Source organism: Hypanus sabinus, chromosome 1 (genome assembly GCF_030144855.1).
Source record: "Hypanus sabinus isolate sHypSab1 chromosome 1, sHypSab1.hap1, whole genome shotgun sequence".
Classification (NCBI taxonomy): Eukaryota; Metazoa; Chordata; class Chondrichthyes; order Myliobatiformes; family Dasyatidae; genus Hypanus; species Hypanus sabinus.
This window is the reverse complement of record NC_082706.1, coordinates 208145002-208170419: the sequence shown is the minus strand read 5'-3', so window position 1 is coordinate 208170419 and position 25418 is coordinate 208145002. Positions and strand designations below refer to the sequence as shown.

The following is a 25418-nucleotide window of genomic DNA, read 5'->3' as shown; positions in this document are numbered from 1 at the left end:
AAGTGTCCAGAGGACACTCAAAGCTGCTGCGCAGGTTGACTGTGTGGTTAAGAAGGCATACAGTGCATTGGCCTTCATCAATCGTGGGATTGAGTTCAAAAGCCAACAGGTAATGTTGCAGCTATGTAGGACCCTGGTCAGACCCCACTTGGAGTACTGTGCTCAGTTCTGGTCACCTCACTACAGGAAGGATGTGGAAACCATAGAAAGGGTGCAGAGGAGATTTACAAGGATGTTGCCTGGATTGGGAGCATGCCTTATGAGAATAGGTTGAGTGAACTTGGCCTTTTCTCCTTGGAGCGACGGAGGATGAGAGGTGACCTGATACAGGTGTATAAGATGATAAGAGACATTGATCATGTGGACAGTCAGAGGCTTTTTCCCAGGGCTAACACGACAGGACAGTTTTAAGGTGCTTGTAAGTACGCACAGAGAAGATGTCAGGGGTAAGCTTTTTAATGCAGGGAGTGATGAGTGCGTGGAATGGGCTGCCGGCAACAATGGTGGAGGCGGATATGATAGGGTCTTTTAAGAGACTCCTAGATAGGTAGATGGAGCTTAGAAAAATAGGTTACTCCACACTTGAGAGTTTTGCGTTCAGTTCTGGCCACCTCATGCTAGGAAGGATGTGAAAGCTTTAGAGAGGGTGCAGAGGAGATTTACCAGGATGCTGCCTGGATTACACAGCATGTCAAACAAGGAAGGTTCTGTGAACTGGGGCTTTCTCTTTGGAGGGAAGAAAGTTAAGAAGTGACTTGATAAGAGGTGTGCAAGATGATAAGGCATTGATTGAGTAGACAGCCAAAGATTTTTTCCCAGGACAGAAAGGGAGCATAGGCTTAAAGTGATTAGAAAGATGGGGGGCGGGGGGAGATGTCAGAGGTAAGCTACAGGGAGTAGTCAGTGCTTGGAACATGCTGCCAGGGTTGGTGATAAAGGTAGACAGAAAAATAGAGGATTATGTCAGTGGGTAGGGTTATATTGATCTTAGAGTAGGTCAAAAGATTGGCACAACATTGTGGTCTGAAGGGCCTGAGATGTCCTATGTTCAAAACGATTGTTGACTTCCTTCATATTTTTGTTTGTTTCTAGGACCGAACCAAGATAACTAAAAGTCTGGCATCTACTCTACCTATCACAAACAGAGAAAATTTGCAGACGCTGGAAATCCAAGCAACACATACAAAATGCTGGAGGAACCTAGCATCTATGAATAAGTGTATAGTCAACGTTTCGGGTCGAGACCCTTTCTCTCCAGTTCTGATGAAAGGCCTCAGCCCAAAACGTCGACCGTTTATTCCTCACACAGATGCTGCCTGACTGGCTGAGGTCCTCCAGCATTTTGTGTGTGTTGCTTTGGATTTCCAGCATCTGCATTATCTCTTGCATTTATGATTTACTCTCAATATATGACAATAATTTGGCTGAGGGGATCAAAATGTAATATTTTGAAATTTGCTCATAACACAATACTTGTGACCCTGCCACACCAGTCGATCATGACTGATTTACTTTCTCTCTCAGAATTGGTTTAATCTCATCGGAAAACATCCTGAAATTTGTTGTTTGTTGTTGAAAATTGTACATTGCAATATTTAATAATAAAAACTATAAATTACAGTGTATATATATATATATATATATATATATATATATATATATATATACATATAAAAATAAGTGCGAAGAGACGGGGAAAAACAGTGAGGCAATGTTCATGGATTCATTGTCCATTCAGAAATCTGGAGAAGAAGCTGTTCCTGATACGTTGAGTGAGTGTCTTCAGGCTCCTGTACCTCCTCCTTGATGGTAGCAATGAGAAGAGGGCATGTCCTGGGTGATGGAGGAGAACCCTATTCTCCTGCCTTCTCCCCTTAACCTTTGACACCCTGACTACTCAAGAACCGATCAGCCTCTGTTTTAAGTACACCCACTGACTTGTGTCAGTGAATTCCACCCTCTGGCTGAAGAAACTCCTCCTCATCTCTGTTCTAAAGTGATATCCATGTGTTCAGAGGCTATGCCCTCTGCCCTCTGATCTTTCCATTATTGACAGATTTTGGTTTTCTTCAACATTTCTACAGAATAGTCCACTGCCCCACGCAAACTTCAAGGCAGCCACCATCATCCTGGTGCTCAAGAGGGCAACAGTAACCTGCCTGGGTGACAACAATCTTCCTGCTGCACTGGACCTTTTCCAGTTTGCTTAACACTCAGTTGGTCTGCTGATGATGCCTTAGCTTCTCTGTCCTGTCCCACCTGGAAAACAGTTCCTCATACACCAGTTTGCTGATCATTTAATACGATCAGCCTGGATAAACTGTCCTCAATGGGTCTCAAGGAAATTTATATTAGGCAAGAAACGGTGTTGGATAGACTGTTGAGTCTGAAGGCTGATAAGTCCCTGGGACCTGATGGTCTGCATCCCAGGGTACTGAAACAGGTGGCTCTAGAAATCGTGGACACATTGGTAATCATTTTCCAATGTTCTATAGATTCAGGAACAGTTCCTGCTGATTGGAGGGTGGCTAATGTTGTCCCACTTTTCAAGAAAGGAGGGAGAGAGAAAACAGGGAATTATAGACCGGTTAGCCTGACGTCAGTGGTAGGAAAGATGTTGGAGTCAATTATAAAAAAGAAAATTACGACACATTTGGATAGCAGTAGAAGGATCAGTCCGAGTCAGCATGGATTTATGAAGGGAAAATCATGCTTGACTAATCTTCTGTAGTTTTTTAAGGATGTAACTATGAAAATGGACAAGGGAGAGCCAGTGGATGCAGTGTACCTGGACTTCCAGAAAGCTTTTGATAAAGTCCCACGTAGGAGATTAGTGGGCAAAATTAGGGCACATGGTATTGGGGACAGAGTACTAACATGGATTGAAAATTGGCTGGCTGACAGGAAACAAAGAGTAGCGATTAACGGGTCCCTTTTGGAATGGCAGGGTGTGACCAGTGGGGTACCGCAAGGTTTGGTGCTGGGACTGCAGCTGTTTACAATATACATTAATGATTTAGATGAAGGGATTAAAATTAACGTTAGCAAACTTGCTGATGACACAAAGCTGGGTGGCAGTGTGAAATGTCAGGAGGATGTTATGCGAATACAGGGTGACTTGGACAGGTTGGGTGAGTGGGCAAATGTATGGCAGATGCAGTTTAATGTGGATAAATGTGAGGTTATCCACTTTGGTGGCAAGAACAGGAAGGCAGATTACTATCTAATTGGAGTCAAGTTAGGAAAAGGGGAAGTACAACGAGATCTAGGTGTTCTTGTACATCAGTCAATGAAAGCAAGCATGCAGGTACAGCAAGCAGTGAAGAAAGCTAATGGCATGCTAGCTTTTATAACAAGAGGAATTGAGTATAGGAGTAAAGAGGTCCTTCTGCAGCTGTACAGGGCCCTGGTGAGACCCCACCTGGAGTATTGTGTGCAGTTTTGGTCTCCGAATTTGAGGAAGGACATTCTTGCTATTGAGGGAGTACAGCGTAGGTTAACAAGGTTAATTCCCGGAATGGCGGGACTGTCATATGTTGAAAGATTGGAGCAACTGGGCTTGTATACACTGGAATTTAAAAGGATGAGAGAGGATCTGATTGAAACATATAAGATTATTAAGGGATTGGACACACTGGAGGCAGGAAGCATGTTCCCGCTGATGGGTGAGTCCAGAACTAGAGGCCACAGTTTAAGAATAAGGGGTAGGCCATTTAGAACAGGGATGCGGAAAATCTTTTTCACCCAGAGAGTGGTGGATATGTGGAATGCTCTGCCCCAGAAGGCAGTGGAGGCCAAGTCTCTGGATGCATTCAAGAGAGAGTTAGATAGAGCTCTTATAGATAGTGGTGTCAAGGGATATGGGGAGAGGGCAGGAACAGGGTACTGATTGTGTATGATCAGCCATGATCACAGTGAATGGCGGTGCTGGCTAGAAGGGCCAAATGGCCTACTCCTGCACCTACTGTCTATTGTCTATAGTCAACTCCTGTCTCTGTAACTGGATCTTGGACCTCTTGATAGAGAGACCAAAGTCAGTCCACATTGGCAGACACTTCTCCTGCTGAGCACCAATGCCTTCCAGGGCTGCAAGCTCAGCCCACTGCTGATGCATGACTGTACTGCTAGGTCCAGCTTAAACCAAATTATCAAGTTTGCTGAGGATGCAACAGTGGTTGACCTCATCAACAATGACAAGACAGTGCACAGAGAGGAGGTGGAGCTACTTGTAGAATGATGCAAGCACAACTTCAGTCACAACGTGGACAAGACTAAAGAGATGATTGTAGACTTGTAGGCCAATCACTCCTCACTGCACATTAACGGCTCCTCCATGGAGAGAATTAGAAGAACCAAGCTTCCAGGAGTGCACATAACGGACAATCTCAACGAGTCACTCAACACCACCTCTTTGGTCACAAAAGCACTACAGCGTCTCCACTGAGGACAACAAAGGTTCCCCCCTCACCCCGATGATTATAACCAATTTTTAAGGGTGCACATTGAGTGTCCTGACCAGCTGCATCACCATCTGGTACGAGAATTGCAAGGTATTTGACTATTAGCCCCTACAAAGGATTACGTGGACCGCTGAGAAGATCATCAGGGTCTCTCTTCCACCCATGTGAGATATTACACACAAATATCTTTGACCACCTTACCATCAGGTAGAAGGCACTGTAACATGAAGACAAGGACAGTCAGGATGGGGAACAGTTTCTTCCCCCAGGCTGTGAGACTGCTGAACTCCCTGCCACCACCCTGGTCCCATCACATACTGTATGAAATGCCAGTAGTGTTACAATTCTTATCCTTTTTAAACTTGTGTCAGAAATGCACCTTGTGCTAAATGTCAATCATCTGGAATACATTTTACTATTTATGGTAATATTCCTTTATTTGTATGAGTTGAACATATTGCATTGTGCACCTTGTACAGAGAAACGTTTCATTTGGCAAAATACCTGTATATGGTTGAATGACAGTAAATGTGAACTTCACTTGACATTTTATTTGCTTCAAAGTTATTTGGCAGTGAGCATTAGTGGAAAAATACTGACCATGATTACTAGAATTCATGATTAATCAATATTTGATAACCTTCAAACATCCTTATCTTTTTAAGTATTTTCAGTGGTAATACTCACAGTAAGGTTAGCTACCAATGCTTTTGGATCATCTGTGAAAAAAGATCATTGCATTTTGTTTTAAACTGTAAGTCACCAAAAAAGTCACTTAGCAAATTATATACATTAAATAATTCTGAGGTGATTGCTACCAAAGAGATGGCTTTAATTACTTACTTAACAAATAATACGCTGAACAAATTAGATGAATTCAACACTGAGCTCAACCAAGAGATGGCTATAACTACTGAACAAATAATATTTTGAATAAATAAGTTTTATTCCAAACTGAACACAAACCAAGAGGAGCTTATAAAAACAACATCCTACTCCAACAAGACTACAACAACCATTATTGTATGCTGGTAACCCATAGACGGAATAAGCACTGGGCAGCAGATAGATTCTGGTTAAGATCAAGCATAACTATCTGCCAAACTCGGAAGTGGTCCCATGCAGTAGGACAGGCAAAACGGCGGCCAGACCCCTGAAGAGAATGGAAATTGGTAAAGAATATATAATTATGATTTCATCATAGCCTCTTAGAAATTGGTTTGGGGAGCATACAGGAGATTTTCCCTGAAGATTGGCAACTTGCCCAAGAAGTTGCCTGCATGCACATTTAAGATTCAACTTTATAGTCAAAGGCAACCTCATCAATGAGCAAGAGTGGAAGCACACTGACAGTGCAGACAACAGCAAAATGCCAAGCCATACAAACCCGTAACATACTTCATCCCGGATTCAGGAATACCCCTTCTACAAATACTGCTTCCATAAAGAAATCTTTCCAACAGCAAACATGACTTGCAGCAAGCACAAACCAGGGTCGTCTCTAGGTAACTAGCTTGGAAAATTACCCCTTGCTTTCATACTGTATAGCTTGGAAAGTTACCGATAAAAACCATAAGACATAGGAGCAGAATTAGGCCATTCAGCCCATTGAGTCTGCTCTGCCATTCAACCATGGCTGACTTATTACCCCTCTCAACCCCATTCTCTTGCCTTCTCCCTGTAACCTTTAACGTCTTTACTAATCAAAAGCCTGTCAACCTGTACTTCAAATAGACCCAATAACTTGGCCTCCACTTCCATTTGTGGCAATGAATTTTACAGATTCACTAACCTCTAGCTAAAGAAATTCCTCCTCATCTCTGTTCTAAATAGATGTCCCACTATTCTGAGGCTGTGCCCTCTGGTCCTAGACTCCCCACTACTGGAAACATCCTATCTACCTAATACTCAATTGGTTTCAATGAAAAGCCCTTGATATGCTACTGTAAAACTTATAAAGTTACTCCTTGATATATTACTGTAAATGAAGTTGGTGAAACTAGTTAATTTGAGTAAACTGACTTTAATTCAGAATTTACACATTTCTTATCTGGAAAATTAAATTAGCTGGCCAAAATGAGCTTCAAAAATGTGTTAAAATCACGTCAGTCACTTAGTTCAGTCCATGAACTGAAGGTTACTTCTGAAGGAAGACCACAATTCCAAATGTTAACTATAAACACAAGAAATTCCACAGATGCTGGAAATCCAGAGTCACACACACAAAATGCTGGAGGAACTCAGCAAGTCAGGCAGCATCTATGGAAAAGTGTACAGTTGACATTAACAATGCTACTATTTCCTGCAGAGTATTCTCTAATTTTTTTTACAATTGAGGCACAGTGGATTCCAGTTAATTGTGCCATTGGTTAACAATGGCAGCCGTTCACGTGGGACACCTCGTAAAGAACTAAAACAAATCTAGAAAATAGCCAGGATTTCCCTCATTTATTTGGGACACTATGCCTCTTAACTGGGACAAGAGAATGTTGCCAAACAGTTTCTAACTAGTGTCAGCTGCACATACTTTTGTGGCTATTAGATATTGCACCGTGAACAGGTTTTAAATGATGTCAGTTGTGTGTGTTTGTGTTTAAAAATCAGTGATTTTTGTCACGGATAGTTGGTGAGTAATAAGGAGTAAGACAATTCAGAACTGTTTTGCTCACTGCTGTTTCAAGCAGTCAGGCTTGGAGATGGTAGAAACGGTCAGGAGTGAAAGTGAAACAATTTCACTACTTCAGCAAGTTAGGCACTATGGAAAACTTGAAAGTATTGACAATCATCTTAAATGTTACAATGATAATAGAAATTCGGAGGATGCAATCATCGACAGCAGTATATGAAGGCAGTTTATTATCCGCATTGATCTTGTTTTATTAATTTATAATCAAAAGAACATGATGTGGAAAAAATTCCTACATCAATAACTATTAGGAATTAACACAGTTTTATAGTCCATGGCCTCCTCTACTGCCATGATGAGACCACACTCAAGTTGGAGGAGCAACGTCTTATATTCCGTCTGCGCAGCCTCCAACCTGATGGCATGAACATTGATTTCTCCAACTTCCAGTAATTGCCCCCCCTCACCATTCTCCCATTCGCATTTCCCTCCTCACCTTATCTACTGACCTGCCCGTCACATCCCTCTGATGTTCGTCCCTCTTCCTTTTCTTCCATGGACTTCTGTCCTCTCCTATCAGATTCCCCCTTCTCCAGCCCTTCATCTCTTTCACCAACCAACTTCACAGCTCTTTACTTCGTCCCTCCTCCTCTCCTGGTTTCACCTATCACCTGGTAGTTCTTCCTTCCCTCCCCCGACTTCTTGCTATGACTTCTCATCTTTTTTTGTCAATCCTGAAGAAGGATCTCGGCCCGAAACATTGATGGTTTACGCTTTTCCACAGATGCTGCCTGGCCTGCTGAGCTCCTCCAGCATTGTGTGTGTGGCTTTGGATTTCCAGCATTTGCAGACTTTATGGTCACAGTTCTGTAGTTCTGTAGTAGCACTGGTGGTATTTTGATTTGTTCCACATTTCATTTAAGTACATAATTTGTTACCCAGTTCATCCTTTTTATATGTTTTTAACTATTTCCATGAAACTTGGGCTAATTGGGCCAAAGTGTACCAGCCCCAATTGTCCCAATTAACCAGAATCCACTGTATTTTGACTTGGTACAATGCTGGCAAAAATAAGGTATCCCAAGTATTTATTAAAACATTAATATTGCCCCATACATCTTAGTATCTGAATACTTCAGACCTGTTGTCCCTGATAGTATACATTTTTTAAAGTATAAAGGTTTAGCAGAAACTTTGCATTCCATAATTTTCAGATTTATTGATAATTTAATTCTACCCGCCACGAGGATATTCTGTCCACACACAGCAGCACTGTAAGTTCCAATTAATGGATTCTAAGCACAGCAGATTGATCAGAATGTTGATGAGTCTTTGTAAAACCAGTAAGAAGATTGAGAATTTATGTACCAAAGACCCATCTAAAATGTACTCACATCTGGCATTGTTACTGTATCTGGGTCGAATACGTCCCAGAGATCCAGGGAACAAAATTATGTCATCGACATTGGACAGATAGTTGCTCAAATATTCCGTCTTGTCACAGCTAGCATCTTCCATTCCTTTCAGATAAAGCAGAAGTGACATTACTTCTCTATTTCTCTTAAGTTTAAACCAGGGATTCCCAACCTTTTTCATGCCATGAATCCCTACCATTTACTGAGGGGTCCGTGGAACCCCTGGTTTAATATACAATTGACTACTAGGTTTAGGCAGTTGAAGTTCAATCATGCAGAATTTATTTTTTTTATTAATTTACAGTAAATATACTCCATGAATACTAGAATTTTTACAAAAGCTTTATGATTTGTATTGACCACTAACGATTGATTTTCAAAGTTCAAAGTACATATATGTCACTATATACAACCCTGAGATTCATTGTTTTGCAGGCATACTGAATAAATCTATAGAATAATAACCATAACAAAATCAATGTAAGACTGCACCAACTTAGGTATTCAACCAGAATGCAGAAGACAACAAACTCTGCCAATACAAAATAAAGAAAATATAATAATAAACAAATAAGGAATAAATATCGAGAACATGTGATGAAGAGTCCTTGAAAGTGAGTCCATTGGTTGTGGGAATATTTCAATTACCAGCAGTGAAGTTATCCCCTTTAGTTCAAGAGCCTGATGGGTGAGGGGTATTAGCTGTTCCTGAACCTGGTAGTGCAAGTCCTGAGGCTCCTGTACCTTCTTCCTGATGGCAGCAGTGAGAATTGAGCATGGCCTGGAGTCCCGGATGCTGCTTTCCTGCGACAGCTCTTCGTGTAGGTGTGCTCGATAGTGGGCAGAGTTCTATGATTCGGTATTAACTATTTACTATTGATTTTGCAGAAATATTATGATATGCTGTTTACGATACCAAATCATAAAACATCCATTTACAAGGATGTTCTTAGGAGAGTCAATGGCGCCTAATGGCAACTCCTTTACTTGTATCTTCAGAAACAGCTCTATTTGTATCTTTAATGTCTCTATCTCTCCCTTCCAGGGTTCTTTTGAAGATCCTGACCTGGAGTCACACACTGGCTACTATTCTTAGCAGGAATGGGACCCACTCTCGGGGTTTCGCTCTCGTTATTCGACGTGCCAAGGGTGTGGCCTAAGAACTTCACTCGCCTTCAGAAGTCCGAGACTTTGAGGCTCTGGAGACGGAGGGGCGATCAGAGGTTGGTGTCCAGGCAGGAGACCGGTGTGTCGCGGGAGATGGAAGATCTAATGCTGTGTGCCTAGAGACCCGAGATCTTTGGGCACAGAACTCCAAAAGATAAGGCAACGGATTTTTAACATCTTAAACCAGCGAGTTGCTTGTTAAGTCTCCCCTTTCACTGTGAAACGGAGACACCTCTTTCTTCTTTATTAGGGAGAGAGAGAGCCTGCTGCATGTTGAATACCGGGTGAATGTGTAGTCTTTGGAGTACTGCAAATCTGTGTCTTTGCTGTTGCTTTGCCACACACTTGAGAGCTCAGTGGCGGGGGTCGATGCTTTTGCTGGTGGGAGGAGCAAAGATTGTTGCTAGCTGCCGTTTACACGCAGGAGGGAGGGGGCTGGGGTGACTTTGGGGTTCTAACATTTAACTGTCATTCATTCTTTAGGGGCACTGCTCAGTTTTTCATGGATGGTTGTGAAGTAAAAGCATTTCAGGATGTATATTGTATACATTCTTCTGACGTTAAATGTACCTTTGAAACCTTTGTTCCAGGATTCGAAGACCTGAGTCATAGGGAAAAGCTGAATAGATTAGGATGTTATTCTCTACAGCACAGGAGAATGAGGGGAGATTTGATAGAGGTATACAAAATTATGAAGGGATAGATAGGGTAAATGCAGGCACTGAGGTTGAGTGAGACTATATTAGAGGTCATAGGTTAAGGGTCATCATCACCATCATGATCATAGCATTCATGAGCAATCATGGCCTTTGACTATGATTGTTCTTGGCAAATTTTTCTACAGAAGTGGTTTGCCATTGCCAATTTCTGGACAGTATCTTTACAAGATGGGTGACCCCAGCATTATCGATACTCTTCAGAGATTGTCTGCCTGGTGTCAGTGGCCACATAACCAGGACTTGTGATATGCACCAGCTGCTCATACGACCATCCACCACCTGCTCCCCTGGTTTCACGTGACCCTGACTGGGGGGCTAAGCAGGTGCTACACCTTGCCCAAGGGTGACCTGAAGGCTAGTGGACTGAAAAAGCAGCTTACACCTGCTCTGGTACAGACACATCTCCACCCTGCCACCCAAGGTTAAAGGTGAAAGGTAAAATGTCAAAGGGTGGTGAGAATGTGGAACAAGCTGTCAGCAGCTGAAGTGGTGGATGTGGGTTTGATTTCAACATTTAAGAGAAGTTTGGATGGGAGGAGTACGGAGGTCTGTGGTCTGAGTGCAGATCGATGGAAGTTGGCAGAATAAAAGTTTGACGTGGACTAGATAGGACAAAGTGCCTGTTTCTGTTCCGTCGTGTTCTATGATACCATGTTGGCTAGCATACTGAGGAAGCATTGATTAGAACTGTATATTTTAGAAAATCACACTGTATGGGAGGTGAGGTAGCTCATTTAATGGTGCAATGGCTTTTATTATGAATAATGGATGTGCTTGCCAAGTAGCTGTCCAAAGTAGCTGTCTGGTAAAAGTACTGCAACTTGAAAACTTATTTCCTAATAAAATTGGCAAGAAATTTCGGGAAAGCAACAGCCAGCTGGAGATGTATTCTGGTTCAACTACAGAACACAATGATGTTTGAAGATAATTGTCAACTTAACTCCACAGTTGTTCTATTGTTCTGTATTCTCTGCTCTTATTTGGAACCATGGGCTATTAAATTTCAAAATGATTCGAAGCACAGAATTCTCTTGACAATTCCGTGTTCTCTATTTTGTTATGATTGATTTACCAGTGCATTTTCGATGGAACAGATTCAATGGGCCGAATGGTCTGGTTTGGCTGCTCTGTCACATAGTCATTATATTAGTTGCAAAAACCAATAATTCTAACAATTATTGCACAGTTTTATTCTCTTTATTACTGGCCAGGTGATATTTAACTAGGACACCAGATGACTTGTTTTAGTGAGAGGGTTTGGGAGCCTGAGTATGGAAGTGTTAACTTATGAGGTGCACTTGACGGCTTTGGGCCTGTTCGCACTGCAGTTTAGAAGAATGATGTGGTATCTCATTGAAACCTAAATCGAATATTGAAAGGCCTCAATAGAGTGGATGTGGAAAGGATGTTTCCTATAGTGGGGGAGTCATTTATTGTGTTACATGGAAGAGCTCACTCTAGTAGCCGTTTTGAGAGAAGGTGAAAGACATTGCCCTTTCATGTCACGTCATTTGATTGAAGTACACAAAATTGTACCCAGTCCCCACACACACACACACACACTTTCTGAAGTTATCATGATTGTGTGCTGTGTCATATGACATGAGTGATCACAGTCTTTGACAAGGATTGATCTTGGCAAATTTTTGTACAGAACTGGTTGAGGTTTTTCTACAAAAGGTTGAGGGGGGACTTGATAGAGGTATTTAAAATTATGAAGGGGATAGATAGAGTTGACATGGATAGGCTTTTTCCATTGAGAGTAGGGGAGATTCAAACAAGAGGACATGAGTTGAGAGTTAGGGGGCAAAAGTTTAAGGGTAACACGAGGGGGTATTTCTTTATTCAGAGAGTGGTAGCTGTGTGGAACGAGCTTCCAGTAGAAGTGGTAGAGGCAGGTTCAGTATTGTCATTTAAAGTAAAATTGGATAGGTATATGGACAGGAAAGGAATGGAGGGTTATGGGCTGAGTGCGGGTCGGTGGGACTAGGTGAGTGTAAGCATCGGCACGGACTAGGAAGGCCCGAGATGGCCTGTTTCCGTGCTGTGATTGTTCTATGGTTTGCCATTGCTGCCTTCTGAGTGGCAAAGATGGGTGACCCCAGCCATTATCAACACTCTTCAGAGATTGTCTGCCTGGCGTCAGTGGTCGCATAACCAATACTGGTGATATGCACTGGCTGCTCATACCAGTGATATTAAACCTGATTCTGATTCTGAACCGATTAGCTCGTGCTCTCCACTTCTCACACCTGACACAGTTGCTAAAATTCAATTAGTTGTAAACAGCAAGAAAGAAGCAGTGAAAACCTGTGGTTTTATTTTCATTTCTCTCTCTTGTGAAAGCAAATTAAAATGTCAGCACCCAGGAGTTCAGCCAATGAAGCGTCTTACCGTGATCGCCAAGAAAGATGATGTTAACACAGCGGTGAAGGTTCTTCTGTTTGAGACCATCCATTAGCTGCCCGACAATTCTGTCAATGTGCCGAAGATTTTCAGTCACCTAAACATTAAAACATAAAATACCATAACATTTCAAGCAAAGCACCGATAAAACACAAGTCAAATAAAGCTCACTCCATCCTTCCCTAATAAAACCATGTTATCTCTTTAATAAGGCTGCACGATTCAATTCATTACTTAATATAATTAGCTTTACCTCTATATTATCATTAACTCTTGATGCTTACCTTTCAAAAAACAAAAATTCAAATTCAGATTTATTCATCACATGTACTTCGAAACATACAGTAAAATGCAATGACCAGCACAACCCAACAACATGCTGGAGACAGCCCAAAAGAGTCACCACACGTTCCAGCTCCAACACAGCAGGCCTACAATGCTCGACAGAACAACACAGAACACACAAGCAACAAAACAACAACAGCAAAACAAGCCCCATTCCTCCCTCCTTCCCACACAGACAGTCCTCCTAACCCCAGACAGGCCATCTTCGACCTCCAAAGTCAAAGTCAAAATAAATGTATTATCAAAGCATATATTTGTCACCATATACTACCTACAGATTAATTTTCTTGCAGGGATATGCAGGATAATAAAGAAATACTGTGGTGACCCATTTCCTGGCACATCCGAACCGACTCACAATTAGATAGCCTACGGGGGTTTGCGAGCACAGGGCTTTGGAGCCTCTGCGCCATGGGGGGCAGGTTGAGGGAGGCTTAAAAGTGAGGCTGAAGATTTCGAATAAAGTTTTTTCCTTCAACTGCAATTACCCGCCAGGAAATGGGTCGCCACAATACAATAGAATTTATGAAAAACTACAAAGACCAACATGCAAAAAAAGACAAATTGTGCAAATAGACAGATAGATAGATAGATTTATATATTACTGAGACAATGAAGTGTAGAAACTTTGAAAGTGAGTCTACAGGTTGTGGAGTCAATTCAATGTTGAGAGGGAAATTATTCACACTAGCTTAGGAGCCGGATGTTTGTAGGGTAATAACTGGTCCTGAAATTAGTGGTGTGGGACCCAAGGTTCATGTTCCTCCTGCCTGATGATGGTAGTGAGAAGGAGGCACGGCCTGGGTGATGGGGGCCCACGCTGCGTTCTGGCAGTACTGCCCCATGTAGATACGCTCAGTGAAAGGGAGGTCTTTACCTGTGAGGACCGAGCTGCATCCAGCACATTTTGTAGACTATTCCACTCCTGGGCATTGGTGTCTCCATGCCAGGCTATGATGCAACCACTGTACATCTATACAAGCCTGTCAAAGTTTTGGAAGACGTGCCGAATTTACGCAAACTTCTAAGCAAGTAGAGGCACTGCCATGCCTTCTTTGTAATGGTGCCAGGACAGATCCTCTGATAACACCAAGGAATTTAAAGTACTGACCCTAATGAGGACTTTTGGCTTCTTCTTCCAGCAACCACTTTGACGTAACAGATTTCTGGAGCAGGGATTTGCAAGGCTCAAAGCAAAGATGTGGCACAAATCCAGCGCATTTCCACACATCTTGCATTTAGTATAATTTGGTCTAGAACTAGGGTTCTATCCTTTTTTATGCCACAGACCAATGGGTCTGTGAACCCCAGGCTGGGAACCCCTGCACTAGAGGCAAAGGTGGCAAGTAGGAAATATCTTGCTGAAATACAACTTCATTTACTGTATATCGTGCAGACTTTAAAGAAGATATAATTTTAACTTAGGATTGTTGTTCAAAGGATTATTAATATTACAATCAGAAATGATAGAAATGGGGAGAAATTGAAAATGCAAAGGCACTTTAAGTCCCACTGCATGATTCCCTAAATGCTAGCTTGCAAGTTAGGTCGGTGGTGAAGAAGGCAAATGTACTGTTACCATTCATTTCAAGATGGCTAGAATATAAAAGCAAGGATGGATTGCTAAGGTTTTGTAAGGCATTGGTCAGACCACATTTAGAGTATTGTGGGCAGTTTTGGATCTTCTAACTAAGAAAGGATGTGCTGGCATTGGAAAGAGTCAGGAAAAAGTGATTATCATTAATATTATCATTATTCAGCCTCATTACAAGGACGTCCCTTAAGGACAGAGATGAGCAGGAACTTCTTTATCCAGAGGGTGGTAAATCTGTGGAATTCATTACTACAGATGATTGTGGAAGCCAAGTCATTGGGTACACTTAAAACAGAGGTTGATAGGTTCTTCATTAGTGAGGGAGTCAAAGGTTATGGGGAGAAGGCAGGAGAATGGGGCTAAGAGGGATAGTAAATCAGACATGGTTGAAAGGCGGAGCAGCCTCAATGATCTGAATGGCATAACTCTGCTCCAATCTCTTATGGTCTAATTTAAAAAAAGATAGTGACACTCCTTCCACTTTTTACATAATGAAACACCTCCATATTCTCCAAAGAGTGAAAATAAACCACCAAACAAAGTATGTCCACAACAGGGAGGATTTCCTGGTGGATCAAACCATCCCATTCCAACATGTTGCTCCACTGTCGTGAGGAGGCTACTCTCAGATTGGAAAAGCAGCATGAGCATCCATTCCTCTAACTGCTGCTCGACTTGCTGAGGTCCTCCAGCATTTTGTGTGTGTTACAAATAGAAAATCTTGCAAATCATGAATCAGGGTTTCTTGATGCTAGTCCACACAAAAACTCAAAATCACAGCTTGAAATCAGAAAACGTACTTGTAGGTTCTGTGGCTCCACCAAGTCGGTTCCTAAGGTCATAGCCGGGGCTGGTAGTGGGGATAAGCTCGCACTACCTATAAAGTGCTCCAAATGGTGTGTGACTCGAACAGCCTCTGACAACCAAGTCCAACTCTTGGCTTTCAAGCATGGCTTAGCTACTAGGCCCGGCGGAACTGTTTCTACTGACAAGAGAAGCAGCAAAGATGGACCACTGGCGCCTCAAAACCAGTTGCCTCCGGCAGGTGACGCTCATCAGCCCTGGACAGCAGCTCACCTAGAAGGAGAACTCTGATTTTAAACCTCCGCTGTCTTGTGGCCGTACCCATCCACGGGAAAATCTTCGGGAGTAAATCTCGAGGAAGAAGTCCGGAGCCAGGGTCCCTAAGGTAGTTGGCTGTTGTCTACAACTTCACTCTGGCAACATCTGCGTTGACACTGGTGCCAAACTATATCGGCGCTTGCCCTTCCCTTGGACTATGTCAGTGTCGTGGAGAGGGGGAGCCCGCTGCATGGGCAACAGCCGGTTCTTCAAATCTTCCCACCCTGGGATTGATGGCTGCCTACTGACCACCAAATTCAAATGCAGTCAAACTACAAAACTACTATCAGTTTAAGTAACAGTTTATTAACATTGGATAGTTCTATTCTTGAAAGTGTACCTATAATTAATTTTAGTGAGACCAGAAGCTGATGAATTTAATAAATATTGTTTGGCATCCTTCTGTCTCAGGAGCACACAGGAAAGGTCAGCCTGTGGTGGTACAGTTCCAAGAGTGGCTGAGGAATCTCACTCGGGAGTGGCAGTCTCTCCCACAACACCAACTGATTTGGTAACTGCCACTTCCCATGTTGCACTGAGATCTTGCAACGTCACTGGAGTGACCTCACTGGGGTGCTACAGACATGGGCAGCTGCTATGGTCCCCCTCTTGGCCTTGCTGAAATAATCCAAAGGAAAGGTAGAGCCATTACAACTTGGTATGAGCATGGCTGCAGGAGTTGCCAGGAGGGGACACAGTACACCATCCAGCTGTCTTAGGTGCTCCACTCCAGATGTGCTGTCAGGGTTTAGTCCCTTAGTCTTCATCCCTCCTGAGACGGACTCACCGGGCAATGGGCCCCTTGTTTGATGGCAGTTTGATGGCTGCTCAAGACATGTCCATGGACCCAGGGTCTCTGCATGTCGAGAGTATACATCACATCTTGACTCTTGGAGAGTTTGGTATCAGAGTTTCCCTTCATCTGGATGACCTGTCTACCAAAGCTAACATGCTCGATCTGCACGGGCATAGAGTCAGAGTTGGCCGTGTCAGCCTATCACGGACAAGATATCCACGTGTATGTAATATGTTCATTAACTGCAGTTGAAAGTGTGTCTCCAGTTTCAGGTCCTCTGCTCCCAAACCTCCTGCCCATTAAAGCAGTTTTTACGCTCCTACCCCAGACTTGTCTAACTAATAAACTCAACTTACTTTTTTTTTTAAAAAGGAGTTACAGGGAAAGATTGGAATTAGTTGCAGAAATGTGTTAAGTTAGTCAGCTCCATCATGGGTACCAGCCTCTGTAGTGACCGAGACATCTTCAAGGAGCGGTGGCTCAGGAAGGAGGCAAAGATCAGGGATCCCCACCACCCAAGATATGCTCCCTTCTCATTATTAACATCGGGAAAGAGATACAGAAGCCTGAAGGCACACACTCAGCGATTCAGGAACAGCTTCTTCCCCTCTCCAATCCGATTCCTAAATGGACATCGAACCCGTGAACGCTGCCTCACTACTTTTATCTCTGTTATTTTGCACTACTTATTTTAACTATTTAATAAACATACATACACTTAATGTAACTCAGGTTTTTCTCAATATTTGTTTATTATGTACTGTTTTGTACTGCTGCTGTGAAGTTAACAAATTTCATGACATATGCTGGTTATTAAATGAGACACCCCTATCAAATATTCCATCATTCTGTTCCACTCCAGGGAATAAAGTCCTAACCTATTCAATCATAATTTGAGTTGCTTCTACCACCGCTCAGGATAATCTTCAATTTCAGACATTCAAACAATTCTAGGGAGCAGATATTGACAATATTTAAAGAACTGAAGGTAATTATCTCCCTGCCAGAGCAGCCCCTCCTCACCCTCACCATGGGCAAATATCCCTCACAAGCCCACTCTGTGGAGGCACCTCCTCACCCGCGCCATGGGCAGACTCCTCCTCGCCCCTACCATGGGCAAATATCCCTCGCAAGCCCACTCTGTGGAGACACCTCCTCACCCACATCATGGGCAGACTCCTTCTCGCCCCTACCATGGGCAAATATCCCTCACAAGCCCACCCTGTGGAGACACATCCTCACCCGCGCCATGGGCAGACTCCTCCTCGCCCCTACCATGGGCAAATATCCCTCACAAGCCCACCCTGTGGAGACACATCCTCACCCACGCCATGGGCAGACTCCTCCTCGCCCCTACCATGGGCAAATATCCCTCACAAGCCCACCCTATGGAGACACATCCTCACCCGCGCCATGGGCAGACTCCTCCTTGCCCCCCCATCATGGCCAGACCACTGCTCACCCTGGGCAGAATCCCACTCAACCTGTGTTCTAACAGTTTCTAACTGTCGCACACGCCGTTTATTCCTGCTGCCTCTACAATTTAAAATTTCTAACTTTTTTCCAGTCTAATTAAAAGTTCATCAAACTGAAACAAAAACTCTACTGCCACTCAGCATCAAAGATTCAAAGTACATTTATTATCAAAGTATCTATACAGTATACAACTGAGATTTGTCCTTCCGCAGGCGGCCGTGAAACAAAGAAACAGCACGGAACCCGTTCGAAGAAAACACCAAACACTGTTGAAGTGCGGAAAAAAAGAAGAAATCGCACGAATGGCATCAAGCGAGCTAAATAACACACAGGATGCCAAACGTCTAAATATCAAACGGTCTAGAAGTGTTCAGTTTATGTCGATTCAGTTAAGCGCAAATTCGCTCGTTGGCTTCACACTGCAGAGACAGTCCACATCGAAGCACCCCGATCAAATCACGCAAACAGCAAACACCAGAAACACACGTAACATGAACCACAGAATCAGCAAGGTGATTATTCATCATTAATTGTCCAACAGCAGAGATAACCAAATTTATACTTTTTCAGCAGATTATTTGTGATCTCCACTTTTATGATGACTTTATAAAAAGAATTTGAACGGGGAAAACGGGCAACTTTTACCCTGACATCAGGTCAACCTGCACTCCATGACATCAGGTGCACCTGCTCATTAATGCAAATATCTAATCAGCCAATCGCGTGGCAGCAACTCAATGCATAAAAGCATGCAGGCATTGTCAGGAGGTTCGGTTGTTGTTCAGAGACTGGTATGGGAACACCAATGCTCTTGAATGGAAAATCCTATTAAAGGTAGTGAATATGGCCCTGTCCATCATGGGTAAAGCCCTCCCCACCATTCAGCACATCTACTTGAAACGCTAACGCAGGAAAACAGCTTCCATCATCAAGTTCCCCCACCACCCAGAACGTGCTCTCCTCTCACTGCTGCCATCAGGAAGAAGGTACAGGAGCCTCAAGACCCGCAACCAGGTTCAGGAACAGTTATTACCCCTCATCCATCAGGCTCTTGAACCAAAGTGGATAACTTCACTCGCCCCATCACTGAATTGTTTCCACAAACAATGGACTCGCTGTCACAGACTCTTCATTCTCCATATTTATTGCTTATTTATTGTTTATTATTTCTTACTTTTTGTAGCTGCAGCTTGTTGTCTTCAGCACTCTGGTTGAATGCCCAAGCTGGTTGGCTTTTCGTTGACTCTGTTATGGCTCTTATTCTATAGATTTGCTGAATATGCCCACAGGAAAATGAATCTCAGGGTTGCATATGGTGACATATACGTACTTGATAGTAAATTCACTTTCAACTTTAAATGATTGTTGCTGCCAGACGGAATGGTTTGAGTATCTCAGAAACTGCTGATCTCCTGGGATTTTCACACACAATCAGCATCAGAATCAGGTCTATTATCACTGGCACATGACCTGAAACTTAACCTTGCAGCAGCAGTTCAATGCAAAACATAATCTAGCAGAGAAAATTAAATAAATAAATAACAACAAAGAATGAGTAAATCAATTACAGTATATGTATATTGAATCAATTAAAAAATGTGCAAAAACATAAATGCTGCATATTTAAAAAAGTGAGATAGTGTCCAAGGGTTCAATGTCCATTTAGGAATTGGATGGCAGAGGGGAAGAAGCTGTTCCGGAATCGCTTAGTGTGTGCCTTCTGGCTTCTGTACCTCCTACCCGATGGTAACAGTGAGAAAAGGCCATTCCCTGGGTGCTGGGGGTCCTTAATAATGGACGCTGCCTTTCTGAGACACCGCTCCCTAAAGATGTCCTGGATATTTTGTAGGCTAGTACCCAAGATGGAGCTGACTAGATTTACAACCATCTGCAGCTTCTTTCGGTCCTGTGCAGTAGCCCCTCCATACCAGTGATGCAGCTTGTCAGAATGTTCTCCACAGTACATCTATAGTAGTTTTTGAGTGTACTTGTTGACATACCAAAACTCTGCAAACTCCCAATGAAATATAGCCACCGCTTGCCTTCTTTATAGCTACATCGATATGTTGGGACCAGGTTAGATCCGCACAAGCTGCTCACTCTCTCCACTTCTGATCCCTCTATGAGGAATGGTATGGGTTTTTTCATCTTACCCCTCTGGAAATTCACAATCAGCTCTTTTGTCTTACTGACGTTGAGTGCCAGGTTGTTGTTGTGGTATCATTCCACTAGCTGGCATATCACACTCTTGTACGCCCTCTCGTCATCACCTGAGACTCTACCAACAATGTTTGTATTGTCAGCAAATTTATAGATGGTATTTGAGCTAAGCCTAGCCACACAGACATGTGCATATAGAGAGTAGAGCAGTGGGCTAAGCACACACCCCCACGGTGCATCTGTGTTGATTGTCAGTGAGGAGGTGTTATCACCAATCTGCACAGACTGTGGTCTTCCGGTTAGGAAGTTGAGGATCCAATTGCAGAGGGAGGTACAGAGGCCCAGGTTCTGCAACTTCTCAATCAGGATTGTGGGAATTATGTTATTAAATGCTGAGTTATAGTCGATGATCTGCATCCTGATGCAGGTGTTTGTGTTGTCCAGGTGGTCTAAAGCCATGTGGAGAGCCATTGTGATTGCATCTGCCATTGACCTACTGTGGTGATAGACAAATTGCAATGGGTCCAGGTCCTTGCTGAGGCAGGAGTTCAATCTAGTCATGACCAACCTCTCAAAGCATTTCATCACTGTCGATGTGAGTGCTACCCGGCAATAGTCACTTAAGGAACTCACACTATTCTTCTTAGGTACTGGTATAACTGTTGCCTTTTTGAAGCAAGTGGGAACCTCCGCCCGAAGCAGTGAGAGGTTGAAAATGAGAGTTTAAGAGAATGGTGCAAAACAAAAAAAAAATCCAATGAGCAGAGGTGCTGTGGGCAAAAATCTCTTGCTAGTGAGAGAGGTCAGAGGAGACTGTCCATACTGGTCAAAGCTGACAGGAAGGTGACAGTAACTCAGATAAACACACGTTACAACAGAAGAGCATCTCTGAATGCACAATATGTCGAACCTTGAAGTGGATGGGCTACAACAGCAGAAGGCCATACAGGGCTCCACTGCTGTGTCTAATAAAGTGGCCACTGATTCTACATTCTAACAGTCCCTCCTGGTCACACACATTCCTTTTGTTCCTTCTCTCTGTATTCTAATTATTCTGCAACCAAAATTAAAGTTTATCATTCTGAAACTAAACGCTTCTATTTTCTCCACCCACGCTGTCCGGCTTGCTGAGTATTCCCAGCAATCCGAATTTATTTCAGAGTTCCAGGAGCTGTTTTTACCTTTTAACATTTAGTTCTCAAAGCAGCCGCTTCCAATACAAAAGAATTCCAACTTTGGTTACATAACTGAAGTTCCATAAACAAACTCTCCTTGGGAAAAGCAAAGGAAAGCATCAGGAAATGCACGTGGCTGTTGCCGGTCACAGACAGCAGCTGCGTAGGAAACTGGCACATCACGCCGCACCCAATTTTCTTTTCCATTACATTTCCTTCGACTGATCTCAACAACTCTGGCAAAGATCAGTTTCACCCCCTCATTTCTGCACAGCACCTCCTCTCAAGATTCAGGATGTCTCAAAGAACTTTGCAGCCAATAAATTAGTCACTACTATTGGGAAATAAAGCTGTTTTGTTCAGATCAAGACCCGGCAAACTTCAGCAGCACAAATGACCGATTATTGGTTTTATTAGTGCTAGTTGAGGGACACATGCTGTCAGGGTGCACGTTAGAACTTCTTTTCTACAGAGTGTATGACATCCATTGTACCCATTGCAATAATCCTTTATAAAGAGCACCTCACAGAGAACTACAGTACAGAAACTGGTCCTTTGGCCCATCTAGTACACACCAAACTGTTATTCTGCCCACTCCCATCGACCAAATCCTGGACCATAGCCCTCAACACCCCTCCCATCCATGTACTTATCCAAACTTCCCCTAGAAGTTGAAATTAAGCTGACGTCCAACATTCGCACTGGTGAGTCATCCCACACTCGCATCTGAAGTAGTTCCACCTCAGGCTCCCCTTAAATATTTCACCCTTAATCTATGATCTCTAGTCCTAATCTCACCCAACTTCAATGGAAAAAGCCTCATGTTCACCTTAAATATTTCATCTTCCACCTTAACCCATCAGCTCTAGTTGTAGTCTCCCCAAACCTCAATAGAAAACGCTTGCTTGTGTTTATCTATACCTATCAGATCTCCCCTCACTCCGGGGAATGAAGTCCTCACTTACTCAACTTTTTCTAATAACTCAGGTCCTCAAGTCCCGGCAAAAATCATGTAAATTTTCTCTGCACTTGAATCTTATTGAAATCTTTCCTGTAGGTAGGTGACTAGAACTGTAAATTTGTCCTCACCAATGTCTGATACAAATTCAAAATAACATTTCAATTTATTTTCTTTATTGTTTGCACAATTTGTTCTTTTTAAACAATGGACGTTTGTCTGTCTGTGGTGTGGTGTTTTATGTAGATTCTACTGGGTTTCTTTGTTCTGTGCCTGTCTGCAAGAAAATTAATCTCAAGGATGTATATGGTATACGTACTTTGATAATAAATTTACTTTGAACTCTTGTGCTTAATACTCTGATTTATGAATGCCAAAGTGCCAGAAACATTACTCCTATAGTAATGTCTCTTTCTGAAACAGATGGAAAGTACTCCTTGCATTAGTCAGACAGCATTTTGTCTCCAGATGATTCTAACAGCCTTTCTTTCTCAATGAACATTAAACTTCTGGTTAGACCAAAAGATACAGTAATAGAATTAGGCCACTCTGCCCATTGAGTCTGCTCTGTCATTCCATCGTGGCTGATTTACTATCCGTCTCCTACCTTCTCCCCGTAACCTTTAACGCTCTGACTAATCAAAAACCTATCAACCTCCACTTTAAATACACCCAATGACTTTGTCTCCACAGCTGTCCGTGGCAATGAATTCCACAGAGTCACCACCCTCGGGATTAAGAAATTCCTCCTCATCTCTGTTCTAATGGACAACCTTCTATTGTGAGGCTGTGTGTGCCCTCTAGTGCACTTTCGGAAACACCTTCTCCACATCCACTCTGTCTGGTGGCTCATGCATTTTATGGGCTATTGATGATGGGCAACTTCCTTACATTAAAACAACATCTTCACTGTTAATGCTCCACTTGTTTGTGAAGAACTGAAAATACCCAATTAAAGGGAATATTGAAGGATCTTGGCATACGAATGAAAGAAAAATAGAGGACAATGTGGGAAGAAAAAACTAGATTGATCTTGAAGGAGTTAAAGGTGTGGCATAACATTGTGGGCCGAAGGGCCTGTACTGTGCTGTACTGTCCTGTATAAATAATAAGTAAAATGACATCTTGAAATACATTGTAAAGATGCCACACAATATTTAAACTTTTCGTACAATGCAGTCTGTTGGAGATCGAGTTTATTTAAAAAACAGTCAGAGATAGGTTCTCTCACTCAGCACCATGATCTCATTCTCATCTGTGTTCTCCAATTTCAGAACTTTCTGTATTTATTTCACATACACCACTCCCCCCCCCCCCCAAAGTCAGGGCACATGGAAATGCACTAGAGAAGAGAACAAAAAGCCTTTTCTCAAAACATAAAGCAACAACATCTGGATAACATTACCCTTTAACTTCTAACAGCAGCACCAGTGACAGGTGTTTCACAGATGGAAAGGTTACACTTCATTCGTGCCCCAGATTCATGGGAACATGCTTTACTAACCTCTGTGCTAAATGGTCCGTACTTGTGTCCGACAGCATCTGGCTGCTCCGAATAGAAGGCATAAACGTAGGGCCTGCAATTGAGACAATTGTGAAAATTGAGTCCGGCTATTTGTTGATTTGGGAAAGTCTGGTTCCACTTTCCTTCCTGGAAGTGTTTCTGTTCAATGCTTAGGTAGGCAAAGTTTCCTGTTGGACATTACAGTTTTCCATTCACCTTAATTAACTAGTTATTGATCCCACCACCCCCGGCAGTCCTGTGTTTCATTAGATCTCTAGCTCACTTCAAAGAAAGAAAGCACACAAGCACTCAGATTTCTTTGAACTGTGATCATTTTAATATGTTTGTCAGACTTTGGTCCAGTTAAAGAAAAATACAAGCCGTTTCTTACCTTCATGCCATAAACAATGTCAATAATGTTGTATCCACATGTCCAGATTATAAACAGCCTCACCATAAAAATTCTTCCCTGAAACTAGCAACTGTAATATCTCGATCATATAGAGGAATGTCGGGGCTGAGGAGAGCTGTGCGGTGTCAAACACGAGAGAGAGAGAGAGGTCGGTGTAAACACCGTTACTGTGCCAGCAATCAGTGCTCATGGTTCAAAGCCCACCACTACCTGCAAGGGGTTCCTGTGCTCTCCCAGTTTTTAGATGTTATGTTGAATTTCTTCAAGCTCATTTTGATGTCATCCTTTTTCCAGCAGGGGCTTGCAGACCTTCCTTCAACTGGGAGTAAAGGATCTGGTTGGGGAGGCACCAGTCCTCCAGTATGCTGGTGTTAGTGTGCTTGCCCTTCCAGTGGATCCTTTTGTAAGACTCTTCAGTGGTATTATTCTAGCTGTCCACTGTGGATAATCCATGATTCAGCTCCATGCAGTAAAGCAGCAACTTCCTAAAGGACCACAACCTTGTTGTAGGGTTTGGAGGTTTGCGTGCCTCAATGACCCAGAGAGCAAAGTTGGCTGGAGCCAGGACTTTATGCTTCGGCTCTTGGTAGGGTCACCCATGCCAAACAGGTCAAAGGGCAGAGGCCAGACCAAGAGTGGCCTTCGCTCTTCCAGGTTCAGCTCAGGACTAACAACCCTGACTGGTCAAACAAAACTGAGACAGCAATGAAGAATCCTTCTACACCTGATTGCGATGGTTTTCCTGAGTCTCCACCTAGGTCTTGCATGACTGACAGTCGTGAAAACCAAGAGCAGTCGAACCTCAACTTCTTGAAAGTAAGAGTCACTTTTATATTCATGGTGACAAATCTGGCAAGTTTCTAGTTAATCAGTTGAGACGTTCTAAAGTTAAGCAACGTATTACAAAGATTCGGAAGGAGAATGGGGATTTTACATCGAATCATTCTGAAATTAATGACTTATTTAAGAATTTTTATTCTTGGCTTTATTCCTCTGAATCCCTAAATGATAATATTTCTGTTGACCTTTTTTTAAATAGCTTGAATATGCCTTCGCTTTCATCTGATTTTAAAGCAAAACTTA

General features: G+C 42.8%; 1 protein-coding gene across 2 annotated transcripts in view; it reads right to left on the bottom strand.

Moving 5' to 3' along the window:
* enpp2 (ectonucleotide pyrophosphatase/phosphodiesterase 2) overlaps positions 1 to 25418 on the bottom strand; it is a 120802-nt gene that overhangs the window by 38417 nt on the left and 56967 nt on the right. For both annotated transcript variants that reach the window (XM_059984758.1, XM_059984768.1), the window contains 4 exons: positions 23924 to 23996; positions 12782 to 12890; positions 8481 to 8606; positions 5148 to 5179 (listed from right to left, as the gene is read on the bottom strand). In XM_059984758.1, the coding sequence (XP_059840741.1) occupies positions 5148 to 5179; positions 8481 to 8606; positions 12782 to 12890; positions 23924 to 23996 (340 nt within the window). The remainder of the gene's footprint in view (positions 1 to 5147; positions 5180 to 8480; positions 8607 to 12781; positions 12891 to 23923; positions 23997 to 25418) is intronic.